Genomic DNA, 17,313 nt, shown 5'->3' on the forward strand with positions numbered 1-17,313 from the left:
CATGGTGTGAATGAAACATCAAACTGACTAGAACAAACTCTTTGAAATGTATATATGATACTGGATATCAAGGGTGAAACTATTAGTAATGTAGACAGACCGCAGTCTCATTCAATGTCAGTTATTTGTGGGTAATATAATTTAGTTAGGCATTTAAAAGCTCTATTGAGAAATTTAAAACATGGAAAGTTTAAAAAGCAATAATATCAGGATACTTAATGACTTTCAGAACTAAAATTATTCCTGATTCAAGCAGAATCAGCAAAAAATAAGTAAATGGACAATAACAATGAGATGTTGATAAATTGAGTAAAGAGTTTAATGAATCATCATCTGAAGAAAATACAAACATTAAGTAAAAGTGAAGAAGGAGACAGATCTCTCTCTTTACTGACTTACAAGAGCCAAAGCATCTCAAGAGAAGAAGAGAAGAGTCCAGTTTCAAAGATACATGAGAGTATATATTGCATTTCCAAGAGTAGAAGTGGAAGAGAAATTAGATGTTCTGATGAAAAACAATGAAGAATGAGTACAAAAATAATCCGATTTTTCCAGTGTGAATTGTCAGGTGCTCTTTCAGTTCATCGTCTGTAGTGAATGACTTCCTGCATTTCACTTCTTCCCAGTGTGAACTCTCATGTGAATCTTCAGACTTGATTTTCATGTGAAGCGTTTCTTACAATGAGGGCAGGAGACAGATTTATTGCCTTCTGCTTTTCCTTTCTTGTTCACGTCCATCAGGTCTAAAAGAAACATTAAATCAAGTGAGTTTCAATGGACTATTTTATGCAAACAACTTGCTAATCATGTCTTACTCATGTAGTTAAAGTAGTGATGGGAGATCTCGAAACACTGCTTCACGAAGCTCAGACACCTTTATGAATCTTTGTTTCAAATCATGTTCAGATTTGTGTTGTTTCAGAGCGTGTATCAAACTGCGAAAGTTACGTGATTTCAGTAAACGAGGCTTCTTTGCCTCATAAGCGTTTAGAAATGTCAATGATCTCTGTGAACCCATCATGCAGTTAACCATTGAACAAGTGTCTATGGGTTTTGCCTGATCTCTGATCCGTTTTAAACATTTGTAGATGTTTTAATGAGACTTTTGTATAATAATAATAAAATATTAGTAGTTGATAGTCTCTTATTTGCCTGTTTAGCTGAGCAATCCATGCAAAAAAACAAAAAGACCCCTAAAAATGTATTAAAACCCACATATTATACAGATACTTAATATTTATGATATTAGATGATTTGTTGATTGCATTTGATTGATTACCCTTAATAACACATTTGCAATAGTTTGTAAAAGATGTTTTTATGCATGTTTATGCATGAGTTGTTGCATTACACTGTTTTAAAAAAGTTCTATGTCAAAATAATTTAATGTTTAATTAGTCTTTTTTTATTGTTGACCTGAAACAAAGTAAATCTGGTGAGCGTCAGCATGACGAATGAAGAAAGAATCAAGAATAAATGGCAATCTCTTTGTTCTTCAGTATCATGATGTTTCATTTTCTTAAATTGTTTCTGATGATCAAAACAAACTTAAATTAACTAGGGCTGCGAGAACTAATTGCTGATATCGATAATGAAAATAAACAATTAGTGAAGTTCACAAGGTAATTTCGGGAGGAGTGAACCCATCTAATATTCACCTCGCTCTGGCATCAGCTGTTCTGGCGTCCCTCCACCTCCCCAACTCCACCTGCATAGTTTAGACATCTTGCTACTATACTCATCATCCAAGCATTATTAGTCCCACTGGGGGGTGTATCTAAGCTCCAGTTGAAGCTGCTTCCATAGAAAACATTTCTATGGACAAAACACATCAGGAAATGAATGGTGCATGGTGAGCACACGAATCCATTGACGCATATTTCTCGTTCACTGAAATCCCTCCCTCCACACAGAGCCGGATTAACGCAAAGGCAAACTAGGCACGTGCCTAGGGCCCGATTGGCGGGATGGGGCCCAGAGGGACAAAAAAACAAAACAAAAAACAAAAAAATGTTTTTTAAAAAAAGGTACAAATGTCCTATCTACAATTTATCTCAATATTTATTAATTAACTAAAAATAGTGACGATGTTTATCTTAACCATAGTCAAAATGCAGGTGTGTGAGTTGTCGTCATCTATTTTGGAGTGATTGCAATGTATTCTAAATATAAACTTGTACTGTAAATCAGCGTCATTTCTGGAAAAATCATTCACCGCTTTATTATGAGTTCAAAAGAGCGCAAGCGTCATTAACGTGCCCAGACGCGACGCTTTGAATTTGCGCGTACAATGAATAACATCGCGTCGGGAGCTGACTAGTAAAAAAGCTACAAAATTAAAAGACAAGACGTCTGTATTCAAAGTTAAAAAGCCAACACACTACAACATTTTTAAATGTTTCAAATAAAGGATCTCATATCTATGGGTCTATCTTTTAAATTCTGCTGATGATTAAATTATACCCTGACATTACGCCAATAATATCAGTTTATATATTTTTTTCTGCTCAGTAGCGATCGTGTCTTTCTCTTCAACTTGATTTGTGCATAGCATATTTAAGGTAGCAATGCAATATAAAAGCACTTATGCTCATCTACTGAAGTGGGATTCTGGAACTGTGAATAAGTTGAATAAAACAGCAAAATAACAACAACAACAATAACATCTTCATTAAACAAAAAAGAGATTACCTTAGATAAAGTTTGATTAATATGTATATAGAGTACCGGTAAAAAGTCTGGACCCATTACTAATGTTTTTTGAAAGAAGTTTATTATTATGCTCTACAAGCCTGCATTTATTTGATCAAAAATACAGAAAAAAATACAGGAATATTCAGCAAGGGTGTGTTAAATATATAAAAAGTGATAGTGAAGTCTTTTTTAAAACAACTTTTTAATAATCAAAAATCCTGAAAAAAAGTATCACAGGTTATAAAATAAATATTAAGCACCATTTCTAACATTTGATAATAAATCAGAATATTATAAAGTTTTCTGAAGGATCACGTGACACTAAATTCAGCTTTGCATCACAGAAATATAAAGTATAGTAAAATAGAAAACCATTATTTTAAATTTTAATAATATTTCACTATATTATTTTTCTGTATTTTTGATCAAATAAATCCAGGCTTGACGAGCATAAGAGACTTCTTTCAAAAACATTAAAAATAGTAATGTGTCCAAACTTATGTTATGTACTGTGTAAGTAAAAATATACTGCTTTTAAAATTAAATGCTGTATAAATAAAAAGGTTAGGAATCATATTTGTTTCAAGTGTTTTTTTTAGTGGGGGTGGGGGGCCTCCAACATGAATTTTGCCTAGGGCCTCCTAATGTCTAGAACCGGCCCTGCCTCCACTAAAGTAGCAGCGCATGTGCAGCTCAGAGTAGCTCTGTGGACGGCTAGCTAAAATGTTAATTATGGAAGAAAACCTTGTGCTTTGATTTCAACTTATTTTATTATTTTAATGAGTAAATTAGTCACACATTTTAATAAAGCCAAATAATTTTTTTTTTACAAGTAAATATTTGTGTTGACTTAAGACATAACACACTAATTTTCACCCCCTGCTGGCGTATTTATGTAATATGAAGAAATTGTCACTGAATGAAACAATGAACGAATCATTTTGGTGAATGAACTGAAAATGAACGATTCTCTGGAAATAATAAAAATTTCCACCACTAGTACACACACACACACTACCATCACGGTTCGACACGGTTATCCAAGTGTGCTGAGAGTTCAGGGCCGAGAACAGTTTGTAATTGTGCCGTGCCGTACCAGCTCACGTGGAAACACAACTGGAACCTTTTACAAAGGTGGAAAAGCAGCTTTTGTTTCTCAGCACATAAAGATGAACAACTTACCGTGATCTCAGACTGCGGTGATGTGGTTTCTCCACTGCATGGATCTTCATGTGTCGCTTCAGTTGAGTTTTAAAACAGAAACTCTCTCCACACAGATCACACGCGTGCGGCTTCTCTCTGCTGTGGATCCTCTTATGTGTTTTCAGATGTGATGAGTGACTGAATCTTTTGTCACAGTGTGAACACTTGTAAGGTTTTTCTCCAGTGTGGATCCTCTCATGTCTTTTCAGATCTGCTGACTGATTGAATCTCTTGTCACAGTGTGAACACTTGTAAGGTTTTTCTCCAGTGTGGATCCTCTCATGTCTTTTCAGATCTGCTGACTGACTGAATCTCTTGTCACAGTGTGAACACTTGTAAGGTTTTTCTCCAGTGTGAATTCTCTCGTGCCGTTTTAAACAGTCTGCTGTAGTAAAAGTCTTCTCACACTCAAAGCACATGTACTCTCTCACACCAGTATGAATTTTCTGATGTTTATGTAAACTATCCAGCTGTGAAAAACTCTTTCCACACACAGAACATGAATGCGGCTTCTCCCTCGTATGAACTCTCCGGTGTGTCTTCAGGTGTGATGCCGTAAGAAATGTTTTCCCACACTGATCACATGTGAACGGCTTCACTCCAGTGTGGATCCTCATGTGTTCTTTAAGGTGTGAAGATAGACTGAAACTTTTCCCACATTGATTGCATGGGAACGGCTTCTCTCCGGTGTGGATCATCATGTGAACATTAAGGTTTGCTTTTTGACTGAAACTATTCCCACACTGATTACATGGAAATGGCTTCTCTCCGGTGTGGATCCTCATGTGACGCTCAAGATTTTGTTTGCTTGGGAAACTCTTCCCACACTGAGTGCAGGTTGTAGATTTCTTGGCTCTTCTTTTCTTTAAAAATGTCTTTTTAGTCTTTGAGCGACTCAAAGGTTTTTCTCCAGGTTTGACATGATGTTCCTCCTTCACGTCACTCAGTTCTTCTCTCTCCTCCTTCACTTCACTCAGTTCTTCACTCTCCTCCTTCACTTCACTCAGTTCTTCACTCTCCTCCTTCACTTCACTCAGTTCTTCTCTCTCCTCCTTCACTTCACTCAGTTCTTCTCTCTCCTCCTCCACTTCACTCAGTTCTTCACTCTCCTCCTTCACTTCACTCAGTTCTTCTCTCTCCTCCTTCACTTCACTCAGTTCTTCTCTCTCCTCGCTCTCTTCCATCGGGTCTGAAATCAAAGAAAAACTAATTTTCAAATTTTCTAAATAATCAAAATAATTAAAAGAGAGAAATATGGAGTGAATGGAGATAGAAATTATCCCAGATGTAACAGTTTTATAAATTAAACGTCCCTGAAACTTTCCATGAATGAGGTACACTGATCTTCCAGTTATTGTTTTTTAAACATTATAGGCACAAATCCCATGATTCTGAAGTGAGAACTATTAAATATGTTTGATCGATCAAAGTTTCCGGTAAATTTACATGGGAAGTTAAGCTGGGGAATTTTGGAAATATTCCATATTAGAAACTTTCCATGGGAATTATTGGAATTAATGTGAATTTAGGGGAACTAACTGGGAATTAATTGTAATGTAATCGATCATTGTATCATATCCAAGCATAAATATAAACAGAAGTCATAAGAAAACATCCAATGAAAATGTTTTCAACAGATATTTCAACATATTTATTTGTAAGTAGAACAGAACAATTTTAATTATTCGGGAGAAACTGATGAATTCACGTGCTGTAAATCCGACTGACAGGACAACATTGCGGCGCCCATCTCATGTTTATAGATCAAGATTATTTATAAAGGTTTTTAAACAACCAAACACACTCACTTACACGTATTTGAGAATCGTAATATCAGATAGGCTAGTTGATGACATGGTAAGCAAGTTTGTGAATATTTTGAATAAAAAAGGAAAAGCGAAATAAAAGCGACACATCTGTCATACAGTATTATTGTGGCTGCGGTGTGTCGCGTGACGCGTTGCCATGGAAACATTAAAGGGAACGTTCGCCTTGGAAAAAACTCACTCTGGGGGGTGGGGGTGTCAGTTCGAATATTTTAAACTTATGCGTGAAAGGGTTAAAGAAAAGATCGAAAATAAATATTTGTGTGTGCTGTAAAGTGGTTAGAAAAAAATTTAATCGGAATCGGCTAAAATCAGTATCGGCAGGTCAAACTCAATAAAAAATCGGAATCGGCCTAGAAAATTGTAATCGGCGCATCTCTATTTAGCATCTAACTTATCAGCTTGCCATCTACTAGATGAATATTTAATAAATATATTTCCCCATAATATCATCAAAACTTACTTCACTTTGTTTAGTCCACAGGCTCAAATGTGTGCCTTCAATAGTCTTGTGCTTTGGGCTTCTGTACATGCGATGGAGGCATGCGCAGTGCCAGTAGGGGGTGTGGTCTCAATAGCCATGCAGTAAGCAGTGTGCTATGTGCATGTGATTGAGGAATGGCATGGATATTCAAGTGTATTTGAATGGCATCTGTTTGTTTTAGTCAAGATTATGCTAAAATATACTTTCCTCAACTATATTTAAGTTCCCTATGAAGAGCCAACCTTTAACTTTGAAAATTCCCAGTTTATTCCCGTTTATTCCCATAAATTCCTGTTAATTCCCTTAAATTCCCATTAATTCCCATGGAAACTTTCCATCTTTGAAAATTCCCAGAATTTTGCAACCCTACACACTAGTGACGTTACATTTGTGAACGAATCATTCTTTTTGAAAGAATCTTTTAGGTGAACGAATCGTTCTTGTTCACGTAATAATTATAATAATAATAATAATAATAATAATAATGCATTTTATTTATAGGCGCCTTTCTCAACACTCAAGGTCACCTTACAAAATCAACAATAAAACACTCAATCCATTAAACAAGCAATCAGAGAAAACAGGCAATAGAATAACATGATAATACTATTAATAATAAAAAAACAAGAGAAAGGGTGGGGTCATTACAGTCAAAACAAATAAAAAATTAAAGAGAGTAAGCCTGTCTGAAAAGATGAGTTTTTAAGTGAGTTTTGAAAATGGTTATGGACATGGAGTGTTGAATGTAGTGGGGCAGAGAGTTCCAGACAGTGTTGTGTGTAACGCGTTACAAAGTAACGCGTTACAGTAACGTAACTACTTTTTCGGGTAAAAAGTAGTGTAACGCGTTACTACTAAAAATTTGGTAACGAAACGTAGTTCCTTTTTCAATTCGGCGCAACGTTACTTTTCCCATGGATTTATTTGACAGCGACTCTGCCTCAGCTGTGCGCTTGAGAGAATAGAACTGTTGAGAACTGAAGAAAACGATTTAGTTTCATATTTATGTTTAAATTAAATAAAATAACAATTTTGTGTGGAGACATGATTTTGACCACTTTATTAAGCTTTCTATATATTTCTCAGGTCTGTGAGACAAGTATAGCTCATCTGAGTTTCGGTTCATTTACAGTATGGAGACGAGCTCCAGTTCACGCGCTGGTGCCGTCATGATTATTTTGCATGCCATATTTACTTATTTATTAAATTCAGGCAATTAATTGGTTGGTAAAACATTGATTAAAATTAAGATACAATTAATACACAACGAAATTCGTTTTAAAGAAAGTCTTTCTACAAAAACAAACTTAATAAAGTGGTCGAAATCATGTCTGCCCACTCCATTTATCTCCCGATATATTGCACAAAATTATGATCTTACTCATGCTTTTCACTTTTCATATAATCAACATAGATTAAATTATTTATTTATTTATTTATTTATTTTATTTAAACAAATATGAAACTAAATAGTTTTCTTTAATTTACTTCATATTAAATTCAGGCAATTGATTGATAAAACATTGATTAAAATTAAGATACAATTAATACAAAACGAAATTCACTTTAAATACAGGTTTTCTACAAAAACAAACTTGAATATGTGTACTTTTAAACAAAACTTTTTTTTTTCTCTCAAAATCTCTTTTTTTTCTCCTACTCCCTTAGAGTGAGTCGTATGTCTGAAAACTAAGCATGTCTTCTATATCATTTTGTCCTATGCTATCAAGACGCGATTCGCACCGGTGTTAGAGAGCAGGAGCGCTTTATTGGCTGTTGCCGAAATTTAAAGTTCGGTGGATAGGGGGAGCGGAGCGGAGAGAAGTGGTGCGGGCGCGCTGCTCATCGCGGAGTGTCGCACTCTAACCCATGATGCAGAGCCGGCTGAGAATAAGCAGCGCCAATGAGAAGGACTTTTTTTCTTTCGAAATTGATACTATTTTTTATAATAGCCTAAAGAGCACAAAATAATTACCTGTTATGTCCTCCATTGTATAACTTTATGTCTACATATTTAGGAACAGATATTGGGTTCTGCCCAAAGTCAAGCAACATAAAAGTAACGTAATAGTAACGAGTAACGTAAAAAGTTACTTTCCAAATGGGGTAACTAAGTAAAGTAACGGATTACTTTTTTAAAAAGTAACGAGTAACGAGCAAACACTACTTTTTAAAAGTAACTTCCCCAACACTGGTTCCAGAGGTGTGGGGCTGAATGACTGAAAGCTCTAAACCCCATGGTAACCAGACGAGCATGTGGGAGAATGAGCTGAATGGAGGAAGAGGACCTGAGAGAACGAGTGGGTATCTTGATATGGAGCAGCTCAGTGAGATACTTAGGGGCAGAATTGTTGATAGCTTTAAATGTAAGGAGGAGGATCTTATAAATTATACGGTATTTGAAGGGGCGCCAATGAAGTTGCTGCAGGACTGGTGTTATGTGACTGATGGAGGGGGTTCTGGTAATGATACGGACAGCAGAGTTTTGGACTAGTTGCAGTTTATGGATGGATTTGTCAGGTAGACCATAGAGGAGAGAGTTGCAATAGTCTAGGCGAGAGGTGACCAGGGTGTGAACCAGAATTTCAGCACTGTTGGGGGAGAGAGATGGGCGTAAGCGAGAGATATTACGTAAATGGAAATATGCTGACCGAGTGATGTTATTAATGTGGGACTGGAATGACAGAGTGCTATCTAGGATGACACCCAGACTCTTGACCCGAGGGGAGGGGAACACAGATGAATTGTCGATGGAGATGGAGAAGTCATTTATTTTAGATATGATGGATTTAGTGCCAATAAGGAGGAGTTCAGTTTTGTCACTGTTGAGCTTGAGAAAGTTTAGGGGGAACCAGGATCTGACAGTAATCCACTGTCTAATATTCCTCGTTCACTGAAATCCCTCCCTCCACTAAAGTAGCAGCGCATGTGCAGCTCAGTGAACCGAGTAGCTCTGTGGACGAGTAGCTAAAATGTTAATTATGAAAGAAAACCTTGTGCTTTGGTCATCTGAATCACTTATTTCGACTTATTTTATTATTTTAGTGAGTAAATTACGCACACATTTTAATAAAGCCAAATAATTTTGTATAAAAATAAGTACTTAGTAATTAGTAAATATTTTTGTTGACTTAAAAATATTCTTGTTTGCCGTAACCGATCGACCGACCCTGTCAATTTAGGACCGACCCAATTAAACAATTTTTTTTCCCTTTTAGTCCAACCGACTTGCCGGTTGTAAACTTGCGTTAAGACCGACCGATTTTTTTTTTACTCTTCAAACAACTAATACAAATGCAATAAAATTATATTAATTATATTTTAGTAGGCTTGGGCGGTATTCGAATTTTGAAACCGTCAAACCGCCTCCCTATTTTACCGGGATATACGGTATTACCGTGACTAATTAAAAAATATGACATAATGGGCTCAGACGGCGTCACCAAACTGTTGGCTTGTGCCTACACCGTTCAGAAACTGAATGACAGATCGGGCAAAAAAAAAAACAACAACAAAAAAATCAAGCCCAAAACCTGCACATTGTGTCTGAGTCAGGCCGACGGCATTAACTGTTATTATGAGCCGGAGCCCACCATTATTCAACATAATATCTGTGTGCGTGCAACAAGCAAGAAGTGCCTTTGTAATCCGGTAACGCGTGTCCATTGATTTTTATTAATAAAACTTTTCTGCAAAGATGGAAGTTTACGATCGCCATCTCTGTAGTGAACGCGCCTATAGAGAGATATGCACATCATTACACAATCAGAGAGTGGCCTTTTTCTTTTCGTTTTGAATTGTTTCGTTTAAAGAAATTTACGATCGGCATCTCCGTAGTGAACGCTATAGAGAGAAATGCACATCATGGATTACAGAGAGTAGGCTAGTCTATTTATTTTCGTTTTGAACGGTTTCGTTTACTGAAATTGACGATCGCATCTCCCTATGAACGCGCCTAGAGAAATGCACATCGTGGATTACTTAGCCTAATCAGTGAGTAGCCTATTTCTTTCGTTTTGAATAGTTTCGTTTAAAGAAATTGACGATCGCCATCTCCGTATGAACGCGCCTAGAGAGAAATGCACACCATTGATTAATCAGACTATATTTCTTTTCGTTTTGAATAGTTTCGTTTAAAGAAATTGACGATCCGTATGAACGCGCCTAGAGAGAAATGCACACCATTGATTAATCAGACTATATTTCTTTTCGTTTTGAATAGTTTCGTTTAAAGAAATTGACGATCGCCATCTCCGTATGAACGCTATAGAGAGAAATGCACACCATTGATTAATCAGACTATATTTCTTTTCGTTTTGAATGGTTTCGTTTACTGAAATTGACGATCGCATCTCCGTATGAACGAGAGAAATGCACATCGTGGATTACTTAGCCTAATCAGTGAGTAGCCTATTTCTTTCGTTTTGAATAGTTTCGTTTAAAGAAATTGACGATCCGTATGAACGCGCCTAGAGAGAAATGCACACCATTGATTAATCAGACTATATTTCTTTTCGTTTTGAATTGTTTCGTTTAAAGAAATTGAAGATCCGTATGAACGCGCCTAGAGAGAAATGCACACCATTGATTAATCAGACTATATTTCTTTTCGTTTTGAATTGTTTCGTTTAATGAAATTGACGATCGCATCTCTGTATGAACGAGAGAAATGCACATCATGGATTACTTAGCCTAATCAGTGAGTTGCCTATTTCTTTCGTTTTTAATTGTTTCGTTTAAAGAAATTTCAAGCTTTATTTATTTGTTAAGTCTGTGAGGCATAGCCTTTTTAATGAGATTTCAATGCAAGTGACAGCGGCATGCCCCTCATGTCATGGTTATATTAAATCCACGATACAAAAAAAATGTAGATACAATTTATACAATACGAAAATTCGTTTTAAAGAGGCCTTTTACAAAACTAAATTTATTGAAGTGGTCAAATCGTTTGACTCGATGCATCCCATCTTATTTGTGCTGTTCACTTTTCATAATCAACAAAGATGGAAAAAATAACATTAATTTAACAAATACGAAACTTAATGCGCTTATGCATCCTGGCAGCAGTGAGTGGGGGTTGTTTCGGAGATGCGACATTAGGTTAGAGTTGTTTACATCTCTCGCGGTCACCTTTTTATTGCACAATTTACAAATTGCCTCGTCAGTATTTACCGCCTCTCCCTTCTCATTCGGTTGGAACCAGAAATATTGCCAAACTGCAACCACACAAAAGCATTTAGTAAATTATTTAAGCATTATAAATATTATAGGCTATATAAGTGCCGGTAATGACGGTATTGAAACTGATACCGGTGCTATTTTAAGATCCCGCGGTATCCGATATTACCGTAATACCGCCCAACCCTATATTTTAGTAAGTATTGTGAATATAAATAGGCCTATACATGTGTTGTAGCCCAGTCATTAAAAAACGATTTAGTTTCATATTCATGTTTAAATAAAATAATATATATTTTTTAAATTTCATGTTGATTATATGAAAAGTGAAAAGCATAAGATGATCCCGAAAATATCGGGAGACAAATGCAGTGGGCAGACATGATTTTGACCACTTCATTAAGTTTGTTTTTGCAGCCTGTCTTTAAAGTGAATTTCGTTTTGTATTAATTGTATCTTATTTTTAATCAATGTTTCATCAACCAATTTCTTGAATTTAATAAATAAGAGGCTAAATATAGCAGGCAATATAATCAGGACACGGAGTCGCCGGCGCGTGAACTGGATCTGGTCTCTTAAATGAACCGAAACACAGCATATAAGCTACTTGCCTCACAGACCTGCGACATATTATATATATATACAGTACCAGTCAAAAGTTTGGAAACACTACTATTTTTAATGATTTTGCAAGAAGTCTCTTATGCTCATCAAGCCTGCAGTTAAAAACAAACAAAAAAACAGTAATATTATGAAATATTATTACAATTTAAAATAATGGTTCTCTTTTTTTAATATACTTTAAAATGTAATTTATTTTTGTGATGCAAAGCTGAATTTTCATCAGCAAGTACTCCAGTCTTTGGTGTCTTATTATATCGGTGTCGGTCAGCCATCACGATGGACGCGGCACAACCCTAATATATATATAACTTGGCACGAAGTTCTGGAAAACTGTCAGTTAAGTCCCGACATGCAAATTTGTTTCAATTCATACCAACGTAATCACCATGACCCAAAATTGTACTTTTTTTTTTTTTACATTAAATCTCGATAAAAAAATACAGACCGACCTACCAACCTTTTTTTCTTTTTTCTTTTTGGCTGTTACGGCAAACCAAAATATTTTTAAGGATGGCCTAAAGATGAACTACTTACTGTGATCTCAGACTGCGGTGATGTGGTTTCTCCACTGCATGGATCTTCATGTGTCGCTTCAGGTGAGTTTTAATAGAGAAACTCTTTCCACACTGATTACACGTGTGTGGCTTCTCTCCAGTGTGGATCCTCTCATGTGTTTTCAGATTTGATGACTGACTGAATCTCTTGTCACAGTGTGAACACTTGTAAGGTTTTTCTCCAGTGTGAATTCTCTCATGTGTTTTCAGATCTGCTGACTGACTGAATCTCTTGTCACAGTGTGAACACTTGTAAGGTTTTTCTCCAGTGTGAATTCTCTGGTGCTGTTTCAAATGTTCAGCTCTAGTAAAAGTCTTCTCACACTCAAAGCACACGTACTCTCTCACACCAGTGTGAATTTTCTGATGAATATGTAAATATAGCAGGAGTGAAAAACTTTTTCCACACACAGAACATGAATACGGCTTCTCCTTCGTATGAACTCTCAGGTGTCTCTTCAGGTTTGCTGCACAGATAAATGTTTTCCCGCACTGATCACATGTGAATGGCTTCTCTCCGGTGTGGATCCTCATGTGAAAATTAAGGAGTGAAGATTTACTGAAACTTTTTCCACATTGATTGCATGGGAACGGCTTCTCTTCTGTGTGGATCGTCATGTGAATCTTAAGAGAGTTTTTGTCTGAGAATCTCTTTCCACACTGATCACATGTGAACGGCTTCTCTCCGGTGTGGATCCTCATGTGACGCTCAAGACTGTGTTTGGTTGTGAAACTATTCCCACACTGAGTGCAGGTGAAAGATTTCTTGGCCCTTCTTTTCTTTAAAAATCTTTTTTTAGTCTTTGAGCGACTCAAAGGTTTTTCTCCAGGTTTGACATGATTTTCCTCCTTCACTTCACTCAGTTCTTCTCTCTCCTCCTTCACTTCACTCTCCTCCTTCACTTCACTCAGTTCTTCTCTCTCCTCCTTCACTTCACTCAGTTCTTCTCTCTCCTCCTTCACTTCACTCAGTTCTTCTCTCTCCTCCTTCACTTCACTCAGTTCTTCACTCTCCTCCTTCACTTTTATCAGGTCTGAATTCAAAGAAAAATTAATTTTCTAATTTTTGAAATAATCAAAATAATTAAAAGAGAGAAATATGGAGTGAATGGAGATTAAAAAAATCCCAGATGTAACAGACAACTGCTTTAAAATATTCCAATTTATGTATTTTTATAAATTAATTAAACGTCCCTGAAACTTTCCATGAATGAGGTACACTGATCTTCCAGTTATTATTTTGTAAACATTATAGGCACAAATCCCATGTTTCTTTTGTGAGAACTATTAAATATTTTTGATCAATGACACAATTATCTAACATGAAATGAACATTAAAATACACAATACTGCCATATTTTGACTAAGGCTGTCAAAAGATTAATCGCATCCAAAATAAAAGTTTGTGTTTACATAATATATGTGCGTGTATTGTGTATAATTATTTTGTATATATAAATACACACACATGCTTGTATATATTTAAGAAATATTTGCATACATATACTGTATATATTTATATATAGTTTATATTATATATAAATATATATTTTTTATATATAAATTACACATTTTTCTTAAATATATACAAGCATGTGTGTGTATTTATATATACAAAATAATTATACACAGTACACACACATATATTATGTAAACACAAACTTTTATTTTGGATATTTTGGACCCTAATTTTGACACCAACTTTTAGATTGATATATAGTTATGTTAAAAACTACTAAAACATTTTAATTATTAAAGGGACAATGTCTAGTTTTTTTAAGTATTTTATTATCTAAAATCAATATTGTTATTCATCAATATGTCCTCAATGGTGTACAAATACATCTGCCAATGATCTGACTTATCCTTGTAAACAACTAATTTATTCTCTTTATATACATGGGACGGGTAGGTCCACGGAGGCTTCCATGTCATTCCGCCATCTTGAAAAACTATAATACCAGAGAGGGACAAAAAGTACTAGGCCACCGCGTTTCCACAACGCGTTTTCGTTCAGAGTCAGCGTCACGTGACTGGACAAGAAGATTTGAGAGACGCTTGTCACTGCCGCGGCAAGTTTAAAAGGCTGCACTGCACGGTTATTTATAATTGAGGAACATACTTATGTGGAGCCAAAGGACCGGAGATTGCAAAAAAACAAGGGTTAATGTCGGGATAGCTTTTTCCAGGTGGAAAGAGTTGATGCAGGAGAAATCTTTCAAATGAGACGCTGAACTTGCCTGCTTTCTTCTCAACAGGTTAGTCAACATTATGGTCTAAATTACAATTTTCATTGCTTGGTCGCTTCTTTGCCTTTGGAAACTTTCAATTCTATCAAACACCCGTTTGTTTGTTGTGTCAAGTTGCAGTTTGTTTGAAATAACAAACCTGTTCACCCGAAGGAAAACTCGATGAAGTGCTATTAGAAGACATCTTGTAATAGCTTTTTGGTACATAACGGCTACCAGAGAAGCAACACGCATTTGAAAAAGAGAGGCGCTGTAGAGCACTATTTGTTTGAATGCAAAATACTATTTCACCGCTAGATGGGAGAAATTCCTACACATTGTCCCTTTAAGGGCCGTTCACACTAAACTTCTCCTTCCATTGACTTCACACACATGTGAAAGTGTGACACAAGAAACACAAGATCAAGTGAATTTCACTGCGAGAAAGAACACAAATGTTTGCAGTAAAGTAAAACATTCGTACATTTTGGAATTATTACTTTTTGTTATATGTTTGTACAAATATGCACAAAATTCAGGTCAAATTCTGGTAAAATTCTTACAAATTGTAAACTATATATAAAATAAATGTAAAATAAAACAGTTAAAATATTTGAATTGAGTTTGACCTGATGTTGACAATCAATATGAAACCTCCCTTTACTGACCATTTGAATAAACTTTTGCAGCCATTTCATAGTTGAACTGATTATCAAAATGAGATGAAGAGCTTGAATGTTTCTAACATGAATGTTCTTCAGCATCATGAATGAATGAAGAATAAACACCAACCTCTTTGTTCTTCAGGATCTTCAGTGTGTTTCATTCTGCAGGGTTCTGGATCACTCATGTTCTCACTGTCCTCTTTAATAAACTCAGTCTTTGCAGATTTCAGCAGTGGGAGGAGCTTCACTGATGATGTGACTGCTGTGGGAGGAGCTGATCTGCCAAAATCTAAAATATATCAGTTACCGTTTTTTTTTTTTTTGTGGCTTATGGACAACAGAATATAATAATGTAAATTCTCCCAAATATAAATAATGGTAAGAAAAACAGTTGAAAGCATAAACAGAAATAAACAGAGGCTACATATAGTAACCATCAAATCCCCTCAGTCTGCTGACACCAATGAAATGAGCTTTACGTGTCAATTTACAGGAGATCTGAAGACATCAGCATAATAAATGAGGTGAAAACAGGAACTATTGTCATGAAATAAAGAGTGTTTTCAGCAGATCTGTTAATATTGATGAGCCTCAGACTATCAACACTCATTCAACAAGCCATTCAGGATCATCAGCAGATCATCTCACTTTATTCTAAGTGTTTGCTGTTAGAAACACATTATGCGAGTCAGGATAGATGACTATAAAGCTATAATGAACTATACTGAAAGACAACTATATTAAAAGACAATACTGTATCTCGCAATATTACACACATAAAACATAAAATATAGCAAAAACAAAAACACTGTTGACACTCAGGTAGGCCTAACTACCCTACTAAACCATAAAATGTTCATACCAATATAGTTCGACATTTTAATAACTAGGCTACATTCATTGCAATAATGTAATTAGAGATCATTAACGTGTTACAGTTTTGTATAAGTTACTGTTCAGAAACTGACAATGATTATAAGTTCAACAACTGTATTAAAATAAAGAGCACCACAAAACAATATTGTTTAGTCTATATCAAACTGTATTCATATCTTCTAGGCTATAGGCCTATTAGCATTTATGTAGCCTATAGCCTAAGTTTAAAATAGCTCACGTGGCTCACTATTGGCACAAAGTATTATTTACAAAGTATTTATCAGTATCTGTTCCTGTATTAACAAATCTGATCTGCTAAAGATGTGAAAAGAGTAACGCTAGACATAAAACGGTAGCAGCAATTCCCCTCACAGATCTCAAAGTTTAACTCTTGACTTTAACATTCAGTAACAGTTCTCACACAAACATCGAGACAATCACACAAACGAACACAAAATCGCTCAGGTCTGAATGAACTCAACATATTCTCCTCATGCTCGCTGCTGCTGCACTAAATGTTTATTTCAGTAGGAAGACGCCAGAAAAGACGCACAAATATCGCTGTGATCGATGAAAACACTACAGAAATGAGTCTGACGCTTAATCAAACTGTATAAAGTGTGTGTGATGGTTGTGTAAATATGAAAAATACCGTGAACTGCTCTCCTCATCTCAGAAGACTCGAAGCTGAAACTGAAATGAGGAGGAAGAGACGTCGCGAGCGAGCGGTGGCGTCATCGGCCTCCAACGCATGCGCGAACGGAACACCCCCGCAGCCAATAAGGGCCACTGATAGAGTTCATCCTGTATTTTACTGTATTTTAATGATTATTTAACTGATGATGTAGAATAATACATCAACGAACATCATAATATATTCAGCACGTGGTTTCAAAGGTTGTTAAATACATACATTAGCCTAAATCAGTTCATTTGATCACATAACATGCATAATTTAATTGCCTCAAAACCTCAAAGCCA

The 17,313-nt window shown here is 35.8% G+C and overlaps 1 protein-coding gene across 4 annotated transcripts; it reads right to left on the reverse strand.

Annotated features, from left to right (window-relative positions):
* Positions 1-301: 301 nt before the first annotated feature.
* On the reverse strand, positions 302-17,083 carry LOC308692428 (uncharacterized protein). 4 transcript variants are annotated; one of them, XM_081368428.1, is made up of 6 exons: positions 16,985-17,032; positions 15,584-15,745; positions 12,544-13,597; positions 3,877-5,086; positions 1,659-1,708; positions 302-743 (listed from the first exon to the last, which is right to left on the reverse strand). In XM_081368428.1, the coding sequence occupies exons 4-6, from the start codon at positions 5,079-5,081 to the stop codon at positions 661-663; spliced, it is 1,338 nt and encodes a 445-aa protein (XP_081224554.1). In that variant the 5' UTR covers positions 5,082-5,086; positions 12,544-13,597; positions 15,584-15,745; positions 16,985-17,032; the 3' UTR covers positions 302-660. The 4 variants fall into 4 exon arrangements, 3 of the variants coding, with proteins under 3 accessions (XP_081224554.1, XP_081224552.1, XP_081224553.1); XR_014030342.1 differs by lacking the exon at positions 1,659-1,708 and having other exon boundaries at positions 16,985-17,075; XM_081368426.1 differs by lacking the exon at positions 12,544-13,597 and having other exon boundaries at positions 16,985-17,083.
* Between the last annotated feature and the right edge of the window lie 230 nt (positions 17,084-17,313).

This window comes from Scardinius erythrophthalmus (genome assembly GCF_964197995.2).
Source record: "Scardinius erythrophthalmus genome assembly, chromosome: 1".
NCBI lineage: Eukaryota > Metazoa > Chordata > Actinopteri > Cypriniformes > Leuciscidae > Scardinius > Scardinius erythrophthalmus.